The sequence below is a fragment of the Buteo buteo genome, chromosome 27 (assembly GCF_964188355.1).
Source record: "Buteo buteo chromosome 27, bButBut1.hap1.1, whole genome shotgun sequence".
In the NCBI taxonomy this organism is placed as follows: domain Eukaryota; kingdom Metazoa; phylum Chordata; class Aves; order Accipitriformes; family Accipitridae; genus Buteo; species Buteo buteo.
Genome location: NC_134197.1, coordinates 11,103,016 through 11,127,823, shown reverse-complemented (window position 1 = coordinate 11,127,823; position 24,808 = coordinate 11,103,016). Strand labels below are relative to the sequence as shown.

The following is a 24,808-nucleotide window of genomic DNA, read 5'->3' as shown; positions in this document are numbered from 1 at the left end:
TTAAAGTCATAAAGAAACCCTTTCAGAATTCAGGGCTGTGACATTATAGCTTCCAGTTCCAGTGAAGGGGGCAGCGAAACGCTCCACAGAAGTGATGGACATGCCTGTTAGGGTGCAAGGGTAGTGGAGCACGTACACTGCATAGGAACATGGATCAGGGAGACGCTGACAGTCTTTTTGTGTGCGTCACAGCTTGTAAGCAGTTTTGAGCTCTCTGTGTAAGATCCAAACTTGTGAAGGTAAAATGGAGGCTTACAGAAAGTCACCTTTACATTTTGGACTAAGTGAAATGAGGAAAGGCTCAGGCCCTAAGAGAGCTGTGCTTGGGGATGCATGCTGCTGTGTTTGCAAATTTTACACAGTACGTTTATTACTTTAAAATGGACATACCCACATACACACTGAAATATTGTCTGCTGTGTTTGCAAGTCTCCTAAAATGGCCCAGATCAATTTATCTTAACATCTAAGTTTACTGAACTCAAACATCATGTAGCTATGGCCACCCGTCACTGATACAAAAGCCACCTGCACAATGATGACTCACCTGCACAACAGTCAGTCCGGTCATAGCACTGGAGTTGGCTCCAAATGCCAAAAATAAGACTTACACAGACAGCTTCACTACCCGTGGTATTAGTAACATATCTGACAGATGCTATAACAGCTTTTTCTGTAAAATTTGTACCTTAAAAATAGAGTAAATGTAGAAAGAGTCTACTAAGACAAAAATAAAATGAGAAGGAAAAATGTTTAGAGAAGTATGCTTCTGAAATCTGTATTATGGTTGTAACTACAGCCATCGGTCTGTGCAGATTGTTTCCATTCTTTCTACGAGACATGTGACCTGTCTCTTCTGCTACTGCATCTCCTGAATTTGTGCTGTGTTTTCTGACCTTCTATACTAAAAATAGCTGAGATAAATCTAAATAAGTGGAAAATAGTGTGCCAGCTTTAGTAGTCTCTACTACTCACCTCCAAGGAACATTTGTAAATAGGCTCAGTACAGGTACAGGCGTGATTGTCAAACACAGACACTTAAAAACTTGGCATAGCTCAGGATAGGCCATTGATTTATCAGTTCAGTTTCACCCAAACTGTGTTTTAAACTGCCCAAATGTTTAACAAGGTATGTCCAGCCTAGACTGTGTTTTGGGAGCTCAATTCTGCAAGCGTCTGTCTTGATTTGAGATAGAAAAGCAATTAAGTACTCCTCCTTAGAGTTATCTAAATATTTGCTACATCAGACTCAACTTCACAGGGTAGATCTCCAAATTTGGATAAGAGATAGGCAGTCAGATGCTGTAGCTCCAGTGCTGCCAGTTAACATTTATTGCACACAAGTCACATCATAAGCAGCAATATGCAGAGATTTTAAAAAATAGAAAATTTCCCTAGAAAAAGCTTCTAGAACACAAAGTGCTTTAGTCCAACCCAGAGCCTGTGAAGCGTGTCATATCTAACACATAATTAGTGGCACACCGATCACTAAAATTTGCCATTAAATGCTCATCTTTTGCTTCCATAGTTCTACTAGAAATTCAGCTTTGGAGAAATAGTAAGTTGAATATATAGTCAATTTTTTTCTTGGTGCATGTTTGATGAAACAATGACACATATAAACCAGCGCTACATTCATACAATATTTCACATGGAAACATTATTAAAAAATTTAAAAATCAGAATAAGATGACATTTAATAGGTGTTCAGGTAGAAATACTTATGAACACTCAAAATATTTGGATCACTGTCATACCTCAGACTTATGATGTTAAATTCAAGGCATCTCATTCGCCTTTTAACAAGCTCATTAGAATGCCTTGCTTGCCTGCAATACACACTGCATTTAAGCTATAGATGCACTTTTCTATCCTGACAGAGATGTAGGGTAGCTGTGGAAAAGGACCAATATCCTAGTTACTGCAACTATTTTGAATTATTTATGAAGTTACTTTAGCCTAAAAAATATTTTTAAAGGAATGGTTAATATATGGAAAGGCTGTAATTCTAAATAAATAAGTATAAAAAAGGCACTAGCTAAACATGAGCTAGGATTGATAAAAAAGGGAACAATATAATAAGGACATGCATTGGCTTATGAATCCAGGCCCTTATTCTGCACAGGTTGTGCTACAGCAGATCCTCTTTCAAGTGCAGAATGGCACCGCTCAGGCTTCTGACAACTGTTTCATGCTAGCATGAAATTGAAAGTGGAAGCTTACAGCAAGAAAGTATTTTCTGTATCAAGGATCTTCCTGTAATTTTTAGCTATGCCAGTCCCCTCTTTTTAATTAGATCATATTTAATTATGACTCTTTGAATAGCAAATGAGATTTACTCTGGTCTAATACAGATCTTTTAGGGAGAGTGATAATACAAATGTAAGAAATACACTTAGAATGACACAGACCTAATTTTCTGTGATAACTTGAATTCGAAATATAGTAAGATCCCATTTACTCAGACAAGCTCATACTGTGTTACGACACAGGCTAGGGACACTAACACATTAGAACCATTTTCCCCGCTATATAAAGCTGTCTATATAGACTGGTCATAATGATTTGGGAAAAGGTGAAATACAAGGTACAGATTTACCACTACAGCTCCCAGGACAGCACACTGCTGCCGTATCACATGATATGGCCGTAGCCGCAGCGCTGCAGAGATCCTCATTCATTGGTAAACACTGTGCTGAGTGAAGCTTTGTCCGTTCACCCACAGTGCTCACCCTGGCCATGTGGCACACCAGTATGTAGCGGGGATTCTGGCTGCAGCAGCCTCAGACAACCCCTGTGCTAGGTGACGACACTCTCATGTCTACTCATACCACAGGATGAAGCTGGGTCTTTGAAAAAGTCATGAACTGGCTGAATTTCAAGCACAGATAAAACCCATTATTGCAGGGATTGTTTTATGTGAATGGCGCCCTACAACAACCCTATTGTGTTAAGGGGTTGTGTAGATTCTTTAGCGTACTTGTGGTCCTCTGTCTTCACACAGCAACTCTGCTGCATCGGACCATGCAGGGGAGGAAGCGTCATGAAGCTAAGTCTGTGCCTTCTAAAATCTGTTTGACTATCAGGTTTGCCACCAGACAGGCATTTTCCTTTAATGCTCTATCACAGCCTTTCACCTCTGCCAGGACATTTTTGTGCCATGCATATGCCTGGCAAGCGAGATCTGGAGGTGGCAGAGAGGCTGTAGCACAGTCGTGTGAACATGTGGAGGATGACACCCCGCCAGGCTCCTAACGCAGCGCTGAAACCGTTTGTGGGATGCAGGGTCAGAGGTTGCGCAGGGTACCAGGAATAACCACGGAAATTCTAAGGATCTGGAACTACAAAGAACCCTAAGAGCTGAGGGATGAAGATTCAAGAGGAGGCATTTTCACGGGAAGTAAGATTAACCATGACACCGAATATTAAGGAATTATGGTAACTCCTCCAACACAGAAATGTTCTGAAACGAGACTTAGTGTTTTAAAAAAATATTATAGGATAGATTCATAGGAGTCCCACAACCTGTGTTATGCAAGCAGTCAACTTACATAAGCACAGTGCCCCTTCTGTCCCTTCTAGATATGGATCTGGGTATTTATGCTTGCAAAATGGAATAACTGTGCATAATCCACTTGCATTTTGTTTCAACAGCTGAGTTGCAGGTTTTTATTATAATGATAAATCAGTGAAAAACCTGGGCAGAATTTTAACACTTTGTTATTTTTGTGTTAGAATGACTATATTGTCTGACAAAGAACAATGACCCTGACTTTTATATTCACTGTAGGCTGCCCCAGACCCACTGAGCAGTTTAGAAAACCCTTTTGATACACTAGATGTGCCCATAAAGGCAAGAGACCTCTGAGAACTTCAAGCTGATAAATCTAAGATGAATCTAAGAAGCTCCATGAAAGCAAAGACCATTTCCCCCCAGCAGATTTACAAGCCATACTGCCATTTAGGGATTTTTGCTGAGTAAAGTGTGCCCATTGTTATATATAGTCTTGTGTCTGCCATGGGACATCAGTGATGTCTAATGGAGGCCAAAGAGCAATAGATAGGAGAGTGGATTTGCCAACTGCCGCTGACCAGCTATAGCTCCTGATGGCAGGACTGTGCTGAGAAATGGGAACTAAAGCAATCAGGGGAAATGACCGCAAGAGCAAAGTGCACATCTGTTTTTCCACCAGGCATTATCTTATGAGCATTGAGAAGAGACCTGAATTTTTATATTTTCTTCCTTAACAGTTCTTTCAGCAGAAGAAAACCAACCTTCATCAGTAAAGGAATGCATATATATTACTGAGGTGCACAGAAGGGCATCATTAGTAGGGAAGAAATTTAATTCCACTTGCAAATGCAGCAGTGACAATGCTCCAAAGTCATGATAGCAAAAATGCTAATCTTAGAACATTAGCAAAATAATTGGTACATACTTAGGCCCTAGTCTTGCAAAAACTTTTGTGCAAATGAGCTCAGCAGGACAGCTTCCACATACCTGCTCTTAGGTTTAACAGTCTGCAGGACTGGGCCCTTACTGGATCTTGTGACTTTTTCAAAATGGGCAGGTGAAAACTTCCTAGATACAATAAATCACCTTATACATTCTTTGCCTAACATAAGTGAACTCTGTGCATCCAAGTTTCTAGCTAGTGGGTGTTTTTCTCCCATACTAACAAATGCAGAGCTTTAAATATTCAACCATTTCTAGCATCATTCCTCCATCTCCTAACCAATGTACTTGGATTATAATTACCTAAAAACCTTCAAGGGATGGATTGAACCTAAATAGTCCCCAGACCCACCAAAAATTGGCCCTTCTCCCTGATCAGCCTGTTTCCCTTAGTCCAACTCTCATCCAGATCCCAGATGGGCTCTTATGTTCCTCCCACACTTTGTGTTCCTCACTTCTACAAGTGAGTCAGTCCAGCCCACCCCAGCAGGCAGCTGCACTGTCACCCCAAATCAGCTGTGCAGAGTGCTGCCACCAGCTTTTCTGCTTGACTCACAGCTCTGTTTGGGCTCCATCTCTAAAGGCCAAAACCAGCGAGGATGGAGCATTGCATCCTCAACAAGAGCTCTTCCAGCATGTCTGGTGCTCAAATCATGGCATATCCCCGGGGAGCACAGCTGACACAGAAAAATCACCTGAAGACCTCCTAAAACATTGTACAACTCATTTTAATTTGTTAGCTAATTCCAATTCTCAGAAAAAGCAGAGAAATGATAACAGATATTTTCAGTGTTACAATTTTAAAACTGATGTGGAGGTTTTCTCTCCTCCAACATGTGAAGCACTCCCAAACAAAACTGTTCATGAGTATAGCAGCAATGTGCGTCAGCCCAATTACTAAGTACATCACTGAATATACAGGTAGGACTTCTAAAGTGTTGATAATTGAAGGGCAAGACAAAGTTTGTAAGCAAAAGTAGGCGACAAACAAACAAGCCTTTGTGCACCCAGTGCGCATTCAGCATTACCAGTACACCATGACTCTTCATAAAGCGGGCAAGGAGTGCTAAAACCCTGATTCGCTGTGGGGCACTTGACAACCTGCCTAACTCCTGCTTCATTGTCTTTATGTCAGGAACGCTACTACATACAGTAAAGTGCAACGGAATTTCCCTAGGAAAGGTACTCTCCAACCGTAAAATGCTGTTCAGGGATATTATCCATATAACCTCCCCTACAACAAAAGAAGAAATCAATAACAACAGCAATAATTATCACCACACTTGTGCTTTCTGCATAGTCATCTCCTTCTCTTCCAATTCCAGTAGGCTGCATAAGCAGCAAAGCCATGAAAAATACATACAGCTATGAGAAACACAAAATCCCGTCACTTGTTTGGGTGCTGTCCTCTGGCTTTTGGCAGCATGATGCGGGAATGAGTGTTATTCCATCCAGTGCAGGACTTTCAGGAAAGCCAAAGGCTGCACGCACAGCAACCCGAGATGCGTTAGACTGCAAAAGCCACGAGCAGCTGCGGATTTTACCACTGCTGCCCAGCTGCTCAGGCCAGAAGCTGCGCTCTGTGCTGCACCGGCCACAAGAAGGACAGTCCTCCCGCGGCCCGACGTGAGCGTATTTACTAACTCCCGCTCGCCCGAGTCGCTTCGGCTATGCGATGGGAGCGCAGGTGCAGGGATGGGCAGAGACAAAACCGGCCAGCCCGGGGCTCCGACCTGCGCGGCAGCGCCGCCGTGGAGGTCAGCCTGCCCGCCCGAGCGGCAGGGAGGGACCGGACCGGACCGGACCCGTCCGGACCGGAGCGGACCGGAGCGGACCGGACCCGCCCTGGAGGGCCCGGCGGGCGGGGCGCGTGTGCAGCATGTGCCGGGTGAGGCCCCCGCAGGGGGTTACGGCGCGTTGTTTCCCTGCCTCCCCCCGCCCCAGCCCCGCACTGAGCATGTGCGCGGCGCCCTTTCCCCCGCACACACCGCCCCCCTCCCTCCCGCCCGCGGGCTCCCGTTCCGCGCAGAGGAGCCGTGAGCTCCGCGGCGGCTCCGCGGCGGTCGGGCCGCGGCCCCGCTGGCATGGAGTGAGCTGCGGAGCCCCGCGCCGCCCGGCCCGGCCCGGCCATGGAGCTGAGGAGGTCCATCTCGGCCAGCGCGGAGGCCGACAGACCGATGAGGCGCTACGGGGCAGTGGAGGAGACGGAGTGGAAGGCGGAGGCGCTGGGAAGAAGTGAGCGGGGGGCGCGGGTCCGGCTGGCCGAGGCAGCCCCGAGCGGCGGCGGGGGGGGGGGGCGGCCGGCTGCGGCGCGGCGGTGCGGTCCTCCCGGTCCGGCGAGCGGCGCACGCCGGCGGCTCCCGTTAGCGGGGCGAAGCCACCTCGGGCTTCTCGGGGAGGAAGGTTGGTGCGACCGTTTCGCCCTCCGAGGCCGGTGCTTCCCTCGGGGGGGCTGTGTCGGCGGGAAACGGCTTTTCTCCGTCGAGGGACGGGGGAGCAAAGGGCCGGAGCCGTGCCGGTGCAGCTCCGGGCACTTCAGCGTCTCCTTGCGAAACGGGTTGCTCGCTCGCTCCGCAAAGTGAAGCGACGAGCGGGTGGCTGAGGAAGGGTGACTGGGACGCCAGCTCTCCCTCGTTGTTTACTAGGTGGGATTTAATATATGGCTGGTCATAAATATTGGTAGTCTTTGATTGCTTCACATTTGAAAGGCACAGATGGCAACTGCGTTATTCCCTCTCATGATCTCGGGCAGAGGGTACAGGAATACAGCACTTAGTTCACTTCTTCAGTGGTTGCACTGTATTTACGAGTTCAACAAATGCTCTGTGGTAGAAGAGCTTTCTTGAAATCGTAATTTTCCAGAAAGCAGCAGTTGACATAACCTTTCCCAAGCGCCAATGGAAAGAGTAGTTAAAAAGATACGTGGTTGCCAATTCAAGTTATCCATGGGACCTTGTCTTCTTTAAGATAGCCATTATTACCCTTGTATTGGCAGAACTATCTTCTTTACAACCTAAGCCTGTGAACCCCTTCTAATTTTCCAGGTGACCACTGAGGCAAGAAATCTTCAAAAGACTGTCACAAAGAGCTCTATACTAGTATAAAGACAACAATTTTCTAAGTTTCATCAAGTGTTTGATTAGACCACAGGAAAAAAAGCATTATGTGTATCTGTTGTGACACCTTCGTCTTGGCTGATACTGGGGTTGCTGATATTCTTGATTCACCATCCATCTTTTGATGTGCATTGTGAAGTCTCACCTGGATGCCTTTTAACACCCCATGGCTTTGCAGCATCCTTGTAGCAGATTTTAGCCAGCACTTTTGCTGTGTTCTGGAATCATACTTCACCTCTGGCTTCAGTTTTTCATGCATATGTTACTGTCTACCATATGCTGATGACAGGGCTGTAACTCTCCCACTCTGATGCTTCAGTTGCAGTGTTGGTTTTGTTGCAGTGCCTGGCATAGGTTCAGGACTGAGTAACTCCATGCTTTCTAAAATGGAATTGAAGACTGAAATCACTGTTGACTGAGTTGGTTGACTCAGACACATGCAACAGTTTTGCAGGTTCTCTGGCGTGATACAGACATGTGCTTTTCTTGTTCTCGTAAATACACCTGGTTTTGTTCCAGAGCTCAGGAGCTGAGTGCAGTGCAGCACTTGTAATAGCAATAATAATAACTGGTAGCTTGAGGTGACAGAAGGGTTATGTCTTGCAAGCTTTGGATAAAAGGTCATCTGTTTGGCAGAGGGCAACGCGGAGGCTGAGCGGGAGACCCGATCTGCTCAAAAATATGTGCTCCGCATTGAGCTTCCACCCAAATCACAGCTTGACCAGGTACCAGAATGAGCTGTTGGCAGGACTAGAACCAAGTGTCCAGGTGTCTGCACCCTGGCTCTGCTGCTCAGCTGCCCTTCTACACAGTAGATTCAGTTTAATGAGAATATATATCTGTGTATAACAATTTAGATATAGAATAGGAAGTAGTCTAGAGGCCATGGTCTGTTCTTTGAGAAGTAGAAAATTATTATATTAAGACTTTGCTGTTTGAATAATTGATCTGTTTTGTTTGCTCATAGGCTTCAACTTTCTTAAAATACTGTGGAAAATGCTATTAAATGGTAGCTGGTTTAGATGATCCCTGCATATCTTTCCTATTTAATACTAACACTGCCTTCTGGTCACACTTTTGCATTGATTAAAAATAAATAGATCTTACTATTTACTTTAATGCTCCCTTACAGCATAGGTCCTAAATTGCATGGCATGATGACAGTAGTCTCCAGAAGGTGTGGGAAGAAGCTGAAAAAGCCTCATCCCCTTTTTTACTAATGTCAACAATTAGCCTTTGGTATTTGCGTATTGTTTTAAATATGAAATGCTAAGTAATAGTATTAACAAAAGCAGAAGCCTATTACTGTATATGCATCTGCCATTTTTTCTCTGATGATTTGTTGTGTCTTAAATCAGGATCTCTTTGGAGGTAGAACTTGTGTATCTGTACAACACTCTGCACAGTGGAGTGGTGTTTCCTGGTTGGTGCCTTTTTATGTGAATGTAGTCATATCACAAGAGAATGTACATCCTGATTATGTCCATTACAGCAAGAATGTCATGGAAGTTAGGTAGTTTCTCTTTAATTTGTTAAATGGAAAGGGAGCTCTGTGCTAAATTCTCTATCTGTGGTACAGAAAACATGGCTGGTTATTGGTTATAACCAAAGATGGGTTACATCTTAGCAATGAAGTGTAACATCACGCACATTCCTATTCTACAATGCCCTCTTTCAGCCAGATTATCAACAGAGTTAAGCTGGTTCACAGTAGCTGAGGATCTGATGCCCTACAACCTGAAGAGTCTCCAGTGGGTTTGTATGCAAAATACAAAGCCTATTGTTTAAAGGTGTCTCTTTAACAAGACACTGAAGCCTTTCTCTTCATATACAGGAGGGAGTTTCCAAGGAGTAGAGAACATTAAAAATTACGGTTTACCAGGTATAGAGCACCTCATGCATTTTCTAGTGCATGCATGTAAAAAACAGTCAGGCTTATAAATTGTCAGGCTTGTATAATAATAATAATAATAATGTGGTTACAGCCTTCTCAGTAAATGATCTTTACAATATAGTCTTGGGGAGTCTGCTCTGAAGCAGGGCACTCAAGCATTTTGGTCAGTCCTCATTACCAAGTGCATAGCTTCATTTAGAATCATCCGCCTTGCCATCAGCAGGGACTCATAATGCCCTGATTAAATAACTGCATGCCACACCAGGGAAATAGCCACAAAGAAACAAAGCAGTTTTTCACCATCCTTTTGTACATTGCACTTCTTGGATAACATTTCTGCTGATCTTTTCCTTCCGCCTTCAGTTTGTATAAGGTCTGGAAGTAAATGCAAAACTCACAGTGAGTGCCCCAGCTTCAGTCAGTAATAAGGAAGCAGAAATGCCAGAGAACCCCAAAGGTTATGTTTTGATGCAATTTACTGCACCATGAAATTTGCTTATTGTTTTCATTTGAATGGTAACTCAGCATTGGAGGTAAGCTGCCACACTCCTATATTGCAGAGGTCCATCTTTTCAACTGTTTTGGAATATGAAGTGGATATTAGGAGAAAGGGGCCCTATTACAGGCCAGCACTGAAGAGGAAGCTGGAGATTCCCAACATGAGACTCAGTAGTAGCATGAAGCCTTCGTAGCCAGCTTTACTTCTCTCCCTTCGTGCTGTGAATGTTTTATCACAGATTATGTCCAGGCAAGGTACTGTGAGATGGCAGTGCACTCCGGAACAGCACCAGTGGGGTGATTTTATCTAGTTCTGAGATTGCTATGATTTGTTCCAACAGCAGAAAGATAGTACTGTTCCCAAGTTTACAGAGGTCCTGGGCTGACACCTGTGAAAGCTTATTTCACCATGTTCAGTTAGTTTATCTTGAAAACCTTCCTAAGCTTGTTAGCCAGAAAGAGATTCTTGTATGTATTTCTATGCTCTGCTACTGAGCACTGAGAATGGTTCAAACACTGAAAATATGCACTATTTAATATTTTGCATTTGCATTCCTTGGCAGCATGGGAAGGCGGATAGCTTACATCCGTCCGGAACATATCTGGTTCAAGTTTGTTTTAGAAGTGCTGTTATGCACAGAGATGGTCTTTCAGCTTGCAAAAGTTTGAAAAGCTGAAAAGAAAATGACCATAGATTGCAATAACATAGATAGTGGTCCTATAACCAGGTCATCTTTTCTCTTTGGTGAACAAAAAATGAAGAAAAGGTATTTATACCCTGGTTATGGGCACTTGCTTTATCTAATTTGCTGGGAACTGCTTGCATCACTTTTAAGGCCTGATTTCATTAACAGAACAGAATGGCTGCATCTTAGAACAGGATCCAGCTCATGATGTTTTAATGTTGCTTAATGACATTTTATAATAATTTGAAAAATTTCCGTTGCAATATTAAAAAAATCAAGTAGCATCAGAGAAGCACACTTGTCTTGAACAGCAAAGCCTGCACAGCTAGTGTCCCGTGACATGTCTCTGTCATTCTGGTCACCAACAAGTAGTTAGGATGGGTTTGTATTAATCATATGCCTCTATGTATTAGTCAAAAAGTAGGTAAATGCCAATTCGGTTTTGACTTTTTATGTCAGCTTTATAAAATTTGGAGATTTAATAGCTCTGATATATCTAGTACAGACAGACTGGATAGAAAGGTGATTCCTGTGAGACATCAGTGCAGTCCTGTGCATTCATGCTGGGTTGGTCCAAGTGACTGTAGAAAAGCAAATTTATTTAGAGTCTAAAAAAGGTGGACGTAGCCCTGGTACTTGGTGGGGGGTACAGCTGAATGTCCTTCTTCTTCTTCCTTCTGTATTGCTTCATGAGAGTGAAAGGTGACTTGTGTTGTCTCACAAGACAGGGAAGGAAATGTCATTAGAAAGTTGCAATGATGCTCAGGGCTGCCAAGTCAGAAACTACAGAGCAATGCTGGGAATTTAGGTTTTCTCAGCATGAGGAAAGAGTCATGAATTGGGACAGACAAGGGGCTGAAGTTTACTCCGCACCGCCCACAGTGGAATCCAAACCTGCATCAATTATACTATCATCTGGTAGTTAAATATTCAAACACATACCTTTGGGCCTTCTTCCATAATACCTCATGTATTGCGGTGACATACACAAACCCACTTCAGTGCTTTGCATAAAAACTGTTACTGTAACATCTCTCCAGTCAACCAGGAACACAGTATGACCCTGCCTGTCCTGCTCTCATGATACTGTCACCCAGTCTCATCATGTCTCCACCCTGATTTAAAAAAGAAAAAAAAGTTTCACAGGCACAAGCAGAATTTATATAGCCTAACTACCACTGCTGTTCTTTCACAGTGATGCCCTTGTGTTACCGTAAATTCCCCTAAATTGTTAATTGTATCTATTACAGGCAATAGAATAGACAAAGCAGATTAGCCTTATTCAGACCATCTACTAACATAGGAGAGAAAGAAGCTAACTGAAGGGTGTACACAATTACATTTCTTTTTAAACAAGCAGCAAGTCTGCTGGCTTTGTGCAGGTCTGAAGACAGGCTTCAAATAGAGAATGTAATTAATATACTTTCCATGTCTCCATTTAAAAAAAACAAAAACAAAAAACTGTGTAAAAATTTTGAAAAGAGAGTGACCAAGAAATTCAAATGTGACAATAAAACACTAATAGTGAACCCCAGACCTTTTTAGAAAATATTTAACAAAATATTGTAATAAACAAAGACAACTGATTCAAAGGATGATGTCAGTTCTAGATTTTTTTCTTGTTCATAATTATTAATGTTAACATAATTAGATTGTAGTTCAAGAGGAAAGCAGCCTGTGTCTGATCTGTAAAACCAAGACCGAACTCCCACGCTGAAAATCATTAAGAATTTCTAGAAAGGATTGAGGCTGTTTTCTCACCTGCTTCAATGGCAGTCAGATGGCTCTAAAATTCTCCTACACAGCTTAGCGTTTCTACAAGTCACTGGTGATTTTGGCTAGCACCATGCGCATACAATTTATCTGCATTTTCATTGCTTATCCACTTTTACATGTACTACATCCTGATCCTTCTCCTTCTGCAAAATATTTCTTAAATTACAAACCTACCACATAATAATCTCCACCAGGTCATTCCTGCATCACCTGTAACTCATAAAGAAGGGTGTATCTGTATTTTGTGTTACTTCACAAAGAGCCGGGAGAATGATTTACAGAGTAAGACTAATCCAGTTTATGCTATCTACACATGGTCTCATTTTTCTAATTCCTCCTCCCACAGCTAGGTGCTCCAGGCAGCTGCTGAAACAGAGGAAGAAGGAAAAGGGAGAACTGGAAATATTTTAGTGCCTCAGAGTGCATTCCTGCTAAAATATTGGTCAACAACTGGAGGAACTGTGACCCTTAGAGCAGCTTCTTCCAGGTGCTACTTCATGTTGGTCTCCCAAGTCCACAGAATTCTGTAGCACAGCTCCCTACAGAAATATACTTTCCTATCTGGTGACAGAAGTAAAATCAGTTAATGGGCTACCCTTGCCCCCATAGTCTCACTGTCATGAGTTTTGCCCTTCCTTCACTTTTCTATCTAGCTATGGGCTATGTGTGTCCAAGGTTTCTCAAAAAAAAGTGCAGCTAATTTACTCCCCAAGTTGTTCCATGGTTCTGAACCATGTAATTGTCTGTTGGCAGTACTTTTTATCCTACAAAGTCCAACCTGTCCTACAAAACACACACAAATGAGAAAAACTACTGCCAAACCACCCCAATCTAATCAAAGCTAAAGGGGCTGAGTGTAGTAGGAGTCTGGCTAATTCTGGGTAGGGGCTACCTTGCAAAAAAACATGTTGGTTATTATGGATCAGGCTCTTACTGCTGCACATCTGCTAACATATGTCAGCAAAGACATTTTTGTCAGCCGAGGTACTCATAAATCAGAGGGTTAATGACTTCCAAAATCTCTGTGCCCAACTGTGTGTACCAGGCAGGAAATTAACACTTCATGTGTAATGCAGTGTTTATATTCAAACCAGTGCCAACCAATAATTTTTGCAAAAGTTATAGATGTGGCTAAAGTGTCATATTTGGGACTGTTGCTCATGAATTTTCCTTTAAAGATATTTTACAGAAAAAAATGCATTAGACCTGGAAAGTAGGACACTTTGAACTACACGCATAATCCCTGCTGTTGGTAGCCTGTGGGATTATGGACTCTGTGTAATTTTTTTGGCTATGTTTGATAATTGATCTCTTAGTTGTGTAGCATGTTTTCATCAGAGTAATGACTCGTGAGAATGTGTGTGTGTCTGTCTCAAGGGTGTGTTATAAAACAGGATTAAAAAGTTATATTCAGGATGGGGCACACGCTGCAAAGTGCTGTGTATCATGCGTGAAGTTTGTAGAGTTTTCTTGTAGTTACTGAGCACAAGAAAGGTTTGAACTCAGCACTCTAATCCTGAATCCCAAAATACTTTTCGTCTGTAGCTGAATATGTTCCATTTTCATATGAGTCTTACTTAGTAAAATAGTCCCAGAGACTCAATAAATAATGCTAATTTATTTCCATGAAACATGTTCTGCTGTCTAACTACATAAAAGGCATCGTATAAATGCATTCAAAATTCAAAGATGAAAAATGTAGGCTCGGAGGGCAAACTATGAGAAATCAGCAGGAGCGCCCTTGGATAATTACGTTAGTTGCCCTTCAGGATCAGCAATGAAATGTGAATTATCAACATTTTGTCAGTTCATAAAGGGCAAAATATTTGAGATAATAATTTTAAGAGAATTTGTCATTAAATGAGGATGAATTATTTTCAGCAAGACAAGCTGCTCATTGCAAAAGCCTAATGATTGCAAACACTACCAAAATGCAAGAGGTAATTTGTTATTGTAAGAATATCAGCAGTGTTTAAGGATCTTTTTATTGCCCTGAACCCTTCCCTCACCCAAACCTTTATTGATTAGGGATTTAAGAGGTTTTGTACAGACACATTTGGGATTTTATATACTGATAAAATTGGAACAAAAGATTCTCATTATAAAATGGTTTAATGGTTTTGCTCATCTGTTGGAGAAAACAACTCCAAAACCAGAAAAGGAGTCAACAGTCAGTTCTACCACTAATGCCCTTTCAGTACCTGAGGCAAAAGGAACTTTTAGAATAATGCTATTGAAGCCAAATGAGCAAGACAGTGACCTGACCTCCCGGGGAAATGACAGAGAAGCCTGACTGACACTTTCTTAGTTACAAATACAAAACACAGTCCTGACTTCATTGACATTGATGAAAGTTTCCTCACTAATTTCAATAAAAGCAAAACTGGACTGGTCTCTGTGACTTTGTCTCCTGGAGCCCTGTTCAACTCGATTCTCTTCAGAAACACTGGTGAGGGAATCTGGGGGCTGTGTCAGTTCTATGAGGATTCCCCTGGATATCTGTGCCAGGCTGCCCCATGAGTTTGGTCTCTCTGTCTGTCCTGGTTTCAGCTGGGATAGAGTTAATTGTCTTCCTAGTAGCTGGTACAGTGCTATGTTTTGAGTTCAGTATGAGAAGAATGTTGATAACACTGATGTTTTCAGTTGTTGTTAAGTAGTGTTTAGTCTAAAGTCAGGGATTTTTCAGCTTCTCATGCTCAGCCAGTGAGAAAGCTGGAGGGGCACAAGAAGTTGGCACAGGACACAGCCAGGGCACCTGACCCAAACTGGCCAACGGTGTATTCCATACCATGGGATGTCCCATCTAGTAGAGGAACTGGGGGGAGTGGGGGCGGGGGATTGCCACTTGGGGACTAACTGGGTGTTGATCAGTGGGTGGTGAGCAATTGCACCATTTGTACATTCCAATCCTTTTATTACTGTTGTCATTTTATTGGTGTTATTATCATTATTAGTTTTTTCTTTTCTGTTCTATTAAACTGTTCTTATCTCAACCCACAAGTTTTACTTCTTTTCCCGATTTTCTCCCCCATCCCACTGGGTGGAGGGGGGGACGTGAGTGAGTGGCTGCGTGGTGCTTAGTTGCTGGTTGGGGTTAAACCACAACACTGTTCTCACTTCTCACTGGCCACATCCTGCGGTCCTGCAGAGCCTTGGCAAGCAGTGACAAGCATTAACTCCCTGGGGAACCGTTTGCACTGGCAGGGGTAAGGCCATTTCAATCTTCTTGTCTCTGAGCAGTGAATCGTTAGCTAATACACTGGAGCCCCTATGGTGAGTGGCTGTTCCTCAAACTATCCTGTTCCACAGGAGAAAAGGAAGTCACAGCTATTCAGTTATGCATTTGTGCCCCCGCTCTCCTTATCCAATCTGTATTTTTTTCTCCTCTAGTCTTCTACCATGGATTCCCATACAACTACTGGGCACTGTGCCTGGGAGGGGACTGAAGTTACTGCAGTTTGGCAGACTCTTAAGACAGAGACATTTTCCTTCAGGCTGATACTTGTCTGTAGCACAGAGAGAGTATGTGGGATGTGATAGTGAAGGGCACAGCCGTGGAGTTTTGAAAGCCAGTAAAATCAAGATCCATTTTTCTCTGCCTTGGTAAGGTGTGAACCATCCTGCGATTACAAAATTTCTTTTTCTTTCATACAATAAGAAGGTGAAAGCCAGCTATCTGTTTGTCTCAGTGGTACAGATTAAGACTCTGCCAAGCTGCCTTCGTTTTCTCACCTCTGAGACCTCCAGGGAGGCAATCAGCTCAGCCTCACATCAGCCCGATGCCAGTTGTGAGGAAGAAAATATTAACATATTTAAAGAGAACAGAATCAAAATTAAGCATGCAAAAGCAAAAAAACCAGAGGTTGCTAGAGAATGACTCCACATCCACAGATGAAAGGCAAATGCAAAACAGATTTGTTTGCCAACTGCCATCGTTATTTTGTGTGAGTTGAAGAGATGGAGCCCTGGTGCCTTTCACCTGAGCAGACACTGAGAAAGAACTAGCTGGTTTTGGCTCTACTTCCTCTGGTAATTTCATCTTTAAGGAAGGGTACTGCTTTTGCCTGTGGCTCCCTGGAGGCACTCTGTGCCTCATACATTGGAGAACAAGATTCCAGTATATTCTCTGCTGCCTGGCCTTGCACTTTGCCATGAGACTGTACACATTGTATGCCTATGGCCTTAGGAATAGCAACATCCATTGCCCTGGGAAATTACTAGTCTTTTCTCCTATGAAATGTGAAACACCTTTTTTCTTGGCTTCTGAGGAGCCTCTTCTCAGTATTTAATTAGTTGCTGGAGTGGGAATCTGTTACGTGAACCAGTTTCTTTACTGTCTGAAGCAATTCTCCATACCAGTATCACTTTGGCCTTTACTGGATTGGACTTGTATGTCTATAATATTTATCCAATGGTTTTAAGGTTGCCTAAAATTATCGACCAGCTGCTGGGAAGATGTTTAGAGCACTGTTAGAAAACTGTGTTATTAGAGAATCATGTCACAGAGGGGGGAAAGAAAGAGAAACATGCTTTCTGGTATGCGATTGGATAACGTTAAAGGAGAATATTGTAAAGATGTGAAATTTAGAAACGTCAGTGGCCATTTTACTGTTCTTTCACTTACAACATATGCTGCTCTCTATCAATTGATGCTCATAGGAGAAACCATAAAACTATGTATTCTTAAAGAGGTTTTGCAAGACTTTCTGAGACTGAACATTTTGTTGACTTTTTTTCCTAAAACAAAAAAATTAATGAAGACAGAAAAAGTCTTTTAAAAATACCAAACTAAATAAGTTTTAAAAAACTGAACATTAGCTGTAGCTGGCACTGTTACAGCATTTGAAACTTAAATGCTGAAGCTTTGTGTTAGTATTACAGGATCAGAATATGACTCTAGTGAGGAATAAAATGGAAAGCCACAAGCTATTTCCTTTGACCACTGAGCAAAATGACAGAAGTAAATGAACAAGCAAAGTGCGTTTCTTAATATTGCTTTTTAATTCTCCATCACATAAGATGAATTGGTGAAGCATGAATTGCTTTCCTTGGAGTGTGGCTTAAAACCCAGTCTTGCGCCAGATGGGAATGTGCATTGATTTCAGTGGGATCTCCACACTAGGAAAGGTGCCTACCACAGTAACTAACTGTACCAGTTTCTATTTACAGCCTTCTGATAGTGCTGAATCTCATGCAGGGCTGTGGCAGGATTGGACGTGGAAACCCCTTCCTGAGTCTTCCTGACTCCTGGCAGTCTTCCTGAGCCAGACTAAAATAGATTAAGGTCTAACCCAGTGCCACTGAATAAAACTGAAAATGAGGGCTTTTGGGTCAGACCTTGAAAGGCAATTTTCCCTCATTTTTTGTGTTGGGTTTTAGATCCATTTTCTCATAGGAACAGCTGTCAGATCATATACACTGTGCAAACTTTCCACGAGGCTGCATATAGCTGTGTACTCTCCCCATTCTCTTAAGGAGAAACTGCTGTTTAAAGTGCATAAGGTTGTATTTTCAGTTCATAACTTGATGGGAAAAGGTGAAAGGAATATGCAAAAAACCAATTGTAACTACATTGTCAGCATCATGATTTATTTAAATGTAAACCAAGTTTTCATCTCACACAGATTTATTTTGAAAAATAAAATATTGTTTTAAGCAGTCAGTTCATTCCCCTGTCCCTGTGTCCTGCCGCCCCCCGGTGTGAAGGCATTCAAGAACAGATACCAAGAGCTAGGTACTTTAGGCACTAGCAACTCCTGTCTCTGGCACTAGCTTTAAGATAATCAGAAAGATACTAGAAAAGATAGCCCCTGCTCTCACAAATCAGACCTCTGGAAATAGTTAACTAATGCAGTTTGACTTCTGGAATTGTTTTTTCTGTGTCTCTGAGGCACTGGAGGTCACTAGAGAGAGGACAAAGGCACTGGTGCTTGTGGTGTGAGAAGCACTGAGGTACCTGGAGGCAGTCAGTGACCAGCATGGTCCTTTTTATTTCTGTATTTATGAAGTGAACAAAGTATTAGGTAGAGATGTAACAGTAGTACTAGGATGATAATTGGGGAAGGAGGGGAATATGAAGGCCTATTTCAAGGCTTGGCTGCATTTTATGAAATTATTTTCATATACTGCCTTGGGGTTCTGATCAAGATGGGTGCCAGAGCTCTTGTACTGGCTCCAGCAACATTTTCCATTACATTCAATTCTTGTCTTTGATATACAGACACAGTGTGCTAGAATGAGTGACTGAGCTTAATTCATCCACTCTCCTTGATTCCTCCTCTCTTTACTGCAGCGCTCTCTGCCTCATCTCCTAAGTCTGTTCATTCAAAGAAAAAAAACCAACTATGACTCAAACCACAGCACTCCTACTCTAGGGTTTGTATATGCAAAACTGCAGTGATTTGAGGACTGGACAGACCACACCTAATGCATATAAAGCACTCTGAGCTTGTGTAGTCCAAGTTGTGTCTGTTCAACAGAGGTATAATGCAGAGGTGCTGAAACTTTAGAGTAATTCCCTATCAAAAATAAAGAGCATGTACAAGAGCTCTTCCAACAGGAATCAGCCAGGCAGAGCGTTTTTTCAAGCATCATCTTAGTTTTATTTTGTTGCAGTGATTTCATAATTGCTGATGTAAGATTTTTCCTCAGTAATGGTTAAGAAATTTTATTGCGTTTACCTTTTATGTAGAATAGTCTGGATATAAAATACCTTAGTAATAATTTCTTATAGTAGAGAAAATCATAGCACTTAATTTCATTGTTTTAAAATTATGTGGCTAGTCATGACAGGTAAATGTAATGTAACTATTTTCATGCTGGGAAGGTGTAACACCACTGTGTTGCAAGCGAGAAAAAACTGTCTCCATCTGCGAGTCCTCCACATATATAGGTATTTACACCAAAGAAAACATTGTCCTTGTAGCATGTTTTCATTCACTCTGCACAAGGGAGAAGAGACATTTCTTAGAAGTCACATCATTTGTGTGTTTATAAGGAGGCCATCCACTGCCCTTCACAGGAGTAAAATATACAAGAAGCAGGAAACAGAACGCCTTCTCATAGAATATCCTTCTAATAATTTCCCCAGGCTTCCTTATTCTGGAGTGGTAGAAAGGCAAAATATCCCAGCTAGAAGCCATTTTATATCTACTAGAACAGATGATCAGAATTCTTATCAGTTTCTAGGTACTATGGAAAGTGCTCTTCTACAAACAGTAGGGAGAGTTTTCTGTATGCTATCCAAGAAGACTGGATAGCAATGATATTTCTGTGGGCAAAACCAGAGCATTATCAGATGTTGGCTAGGATAAGATGGGTGTTTGCTGGTGAGTCAAATAAAGAAACAGGCAGCATGGGAGATGGTTGTTTTGAGATGTGTATCTTTCTGAATGAATCAATACTGCAAATGAGCTGAAAATTGTGCAAACAGATGCAAATAAAATAGCATGAACTGTTTACAGAAATATTTGAGTATTAGTTTATACCCCAGTCTGCACCAATATGAATTAGGTCAGAGATAATAAATTCAGAAGAAAGGCCAGTAAAAACGAGACTCATTACCAAAGGCTTACTTAATCCAGGAGGTGATTAACTTTGCATAGTGACTTCTGAGGAGATAATTAAAAGGAACTTATCCTTTTTTTTTTTAACAAATAAATTCCCATTGAAAAGAAGAATTTGGAAACAGAACTTAAAATTGCAAACAAAAGGTAAATTCATTGCTCTAGTCCTATAGAAATTACTTAAATCACACTTCTGTAAGATCTATTATTAGTCTGCTATTAGCAATATATAGGAACAGTGGTTTGAGACAGTTTATAGTGAGTGTGTTTTGTCTACTCTGATAACACTTCCTGAATAGAGTCAATATTATTTTCTTTGCAGGTTGCAAAAAGTTTTCATATAGCAACAGGGGAGATATAAACACTTAATGAAATAGGAAAATCTCATTGTAAAGCCAAAGAATTGAATAGGAAAGATGACCTGAGGGGAAAAGAGGAAGAAAAAAGGAAGCAATTTAGCTTAGTTAATTTTTAAAAACAACAGATTTTGTGCTGGTGGCATCCCAATATTTTGCTGAATGACAAATCTGTTTCTAGCTCTTTCTGAGCTTATGTTTAAATCATATAAGGAATTTCCACTTAAGAAAGAGGAGTCTGATCTGTTGGTTTTGTGGTGGCTGATTCCCAGAGGTGTGTATGTCAAAGATCTAGACCTCAAGCTTTGTAATGTGGAGATGTACTGAGACCAGATTCTGGGCTTAGATGAAAAAAACTGTTAGTTTTTCTAAGACCTCCTTCATAAGAAAGCTACCTTCACATATAAATGACCTCCAACTTTGCACCAAGTATTTGTATCACACATATTGATTTTTGCAAAACAGGTAGAATTCTCTTTCATTTCGTGGTGTGAGTGGATGAGGTCTCATATTACCTTGGTACTGATAATTTCTCTGGGCAGCATTTTAAATGGGACACATTCCCAGGCTGGGCATATAATTAAGAAAATCTTCTCTAAGGCTGTGATATGTGATATAGCTGTGACTGTGATAAGAAACAGCTGTTTGTTCAAGAAAGTAAGCAGCTCACTTTCCATCCCAAAGCTGCTCAAATCTTAGGTCTAAGCTGCTTATGAATAAAGCACAGTAAATTAGGGGCCTTTATCTTCTCTAAAACAGGCCGGTGAGGAGGGGTGAGGAACTGGCATGGTCATTACTCTCTTCCTCTTCTTAGCTGCTGGAAAGATTTGGCAGGTGCAAGTTGAAATGGAAAGATGTATGGCAATTTACTACAAGCCTTCTCCTGAGCCAGGAGGAAGCAGAGAGCACAGCTGGGTGCAGAGCCCCTTGGTTGGTGCCCCTGTTCTCAAGCTCAGAGAAAACCAACCTCTGCAACAAAGCTGCCTGCCACTCGTCACAAAATCCAGGTCAGGCTGAGGCAGGCTGGACAGTAGTAATGACTTGGTATTCACAAACAAATGAGCTAAATCTCTGGGTTTTCTGCAAGCAGCAGTTAGTTGCTGAAACAATATCATGCAAGATTAGCTTATTTGTCTCATCTGCAGAGATTTATTTATTTATTTATTTATCTGTGTGTAGGGAGAGAGAAAAGAGAGAGGAACAAGAAGAACTGAATATTAGGAGAAGTTTCTGGTTTTAGAACTACTGGAATATTGAGGGCACCCTTCTGTCAGGTTAGGTCAATAGAAGAATCACTGATATGAAATACACAGTGGTATATCTTCTACACAGAGGTGGAAAAATGCCACTGTTATTTCAGTTACAGCAAGACAAATTAGGTTGCTTAGTTTCAGACTGACATGTAATGTGGTCTGGGGGAAATTGCTTTCACACCTCACCTAAAGCCACCAGCCAAATGTGTGAAGAATCCTGTTGTCAGAGCATCTGGCAACAAGGAATGTGGTACTGATACCCAAACTAGAGTTTATTTAAAATTGGAAGTAACAGCAGGAAGTCTGGAAAACGTTCTTGCACAATTCAATTACAGTACTTTGTTAAGTCTGTCATAATTCTCTGCAGACCTAATTATATGGACAGCTCTTCTTTAAATCCCACTCAAAACCACTTAATCCTTCTTTATACACAACAGAAATGGCTGGATGAGATACCACAGGCTATTTTGCAAATGGACTGTACTAGTCTTGAAGAGAGTTTGTGGCTCAGTTCAGGCACTGGGGATGCTAGAAACTGAAGTCTGAAGTGGTCACACCAGTCATGATGATGCCCTTCCAGTGTGCAGTAATTGCTCTAAAAAACTTCTGTATGTGAGTAAGTCCTTCTTCCACTCTATCAGTATATCTGAGAAACCAGTAAAGATACTCTGTGTTGCTAGATTTTTGTGTCTGATGTGTGATAGGAACTGTACTGAGATGATACTAAGCTGGTTACTGAGCAGTCACTTGCAGACCAGCTTGCATCTGAAGGCGTGAGCTGTAGTGACTTTATCACAGCCACCATAAGAAAAAAAAGTTAAACCTGCCAAATTTAGAATCTGGATATTTGAAAACTGTTCCAACTCAGAGATGCAATTTATATCAAAACAGAGGATTCTGTTTCAGCTGAATGGAGAACCACATGTGAATCCACAAATAATGTCTTTGGCGTTTGTTAATTCAATGGGACTTGAGTTTTAAAAGGATTTTATAAAAATCCATTAATTCCAAACTCCCTTTGCTGTTTTAATGATTCCGTTTTCCTCATTGTTATGCATTTGCCCTCTAACAAGCTGAAGAGATGTATGCAACCTTGTTATCATTGACAGTAATGGAAATTGCCTAGACAGAGACTTGGAATCAACTTCAAAATAGCAAGGTTGAGCCCTATAATTGGATTGTCAAAACCCCCAAGGGTTTTCAAGACCCAATCTGTGAGTGTCATTGGGGTAATTTATGTTAGTGGACTTACTTCTGCATACCCTGAATTTATTTACATCAGAAGCACTTCCTGCAAATTTTGATCACATTAAAAAAATCTGTATTTTTGACTTAATATTATGGCACAATCACATCAGGCCTGGGGCTTTTATTTCATTGTTTATGGGAAGACTTTCATATGAAGTTATATTTATCTTATATTTTCAAAGAAACATTTAGTTCAATATTAAGTTCTGAGTCCTTAGGCATTTATTGCTGTGAGTGCTGAAATTCTGTTTCCTGATCTGTAAATATGGTTTGTATCAGATTTTAAACTGCTGCCAGAGGGGGTACTAATGAGGAAAAGTCCTCCCTCTGCCCCTAAAATTGACTATTTAGGAGACTATCCAGGGTATTGTGAGTCACAGATCAAAAACATGATATAAAAATAGAGAAAACTAGTAGAACTCTCAGTAGTAGAAAAAAACTACATGTAAATCATAATGATAGTGCTATAAACCAGCACCAAATCATATACAGATTTACAGCTAGAAAATAAATTATTCTAGTTACAGATAATTAGGTAGCAAATTGTCCTATTGTACTGAGTCAGTTCCTTGCATAAGCAAACACCCTATCTTGAAGTGGTAGTTTAATTTGACAGGATGGATCCTTATGACTTCAGACATGGCAAAAGAGTCTGGAATCTTTGTGTGGGCAATGTCTGACTGCAGAGGACACTGGACTTCAAAAAGCTAAATCCTACCTTAAAGACTAAAGCCCCAGATAATGGTAAAATTAATCTTTTCTACTTCCTGAGTCCATCTTCCTGCAACTGCAGACAATCATACAATACCTGAGCTTATTCACAGGACCGGTCTGGTTTTTTTCCCCACAAAGTGAGGCCAGACCCTTTAAAGATTCGTATGTTCTGATGTTAGTTTAAAACAGCTTTGGTTCCTTTCCTCTAATATCCTACTTGAAAGACTGATTCAGAATGTTACTGCTTTGGATAGTTACTAGTTTCCAGTCTAAGCTTATTCTTTACCTCTACTTAAATTTTACACCAGCCATTATCATTTAACAAACAACCCTTTCCACTGTCCTTGATCCTTTCCTCTTAGCTAACCAAAATCTCCATCTTCACAAGTAGATGAGTACCACAATTTTGACAGCGTCAAAAGTCAGGAGAATGCTGAAATCTGAAAGCTTAAGTACAAGATAGAACAAATGGGATTTACCATCCAAATACAGGATGGCAGTATAGATTTTAAGATACATTAAGTCTGAATATCACATTAAGTCCCATGCATCATGTTAGATTTCTACAAGAACTCCAGACTGGTGCAAATTCACAGGGTCTTCATTGTCAGAGAAGGATGAACAACTATTGAGAGATGAGCTGTTTTTTCAGGGTATCGTTACAATAAAAATAAAGTAGTCTATGCACAGAGCAGTTTTTTAAGACTAGAGAGAGCTTTTTCCTGGAGGAAATGTAAGATTAAAGGATTGCATAATTACCCACTTAGGAAATTGGAAGTGTCATAAATTGACAAAAGACAAAGCCAAGAATAATTACTGCTTATAAATTTCTCAGGATAACAAACAAGACAATTTAATTGATGCTTTTTGTGACAGGCAAGATCTTTACAGATCTTATCATCATGGACTTGTGCTGATATGTATCTTTGAATAGGGAACAAGGGCAGAAAACGGTTCCTAAAGTAGAAAATTGGAGCCATCTTTTAACCATAAAACTTCTAGATAGCAAAGTACTGAAGACCATCTGTAATTAGGAATCACTTTTACTGCCTGAATATCAATTTCTGCTTGGGAATATGTAGTTGAATTAGAAAACTCAAAGCAGGATCTCTTTCAGGTTCAGTTTTTAAACCAGCCTTTCTTCAGTGCAATACTACTTGATCTACAGAAGTACAGCAGAAAAGATGCAAAACAACTAAGAATCTCATTTGGACACTGGGTGGATATGGGTGCTTTCTTAAATCAGA

General features: G+C 41.3%; 1 protein-coding gene across 1 annotated transcript in view; it reads left to right on the top strand.

Annotated features, from left to right (window-relative positions):
- The first annotated feature begins 6,428 nt into the window (after nt 1-6,428).
- Nucleotides 6,429-24,808, top strand: part of BMERB1 (bMERB domain containing 1) — a 57,208-nt gene continuing 38,828 nt past the window's right edge. Inside the window, exon 1 of the mRNA XM_075058593.1 lies at nt 6,429-6,690. Within this exon, the coding sequence (XP_074914694.1) occupies nt 6,585-6,690 (106 nt within the window). The 5' untranslated portion in view covers nt 6,429-6,584. The remainder of the gene's footprint in view (nt 6,691-24,808) is intronic.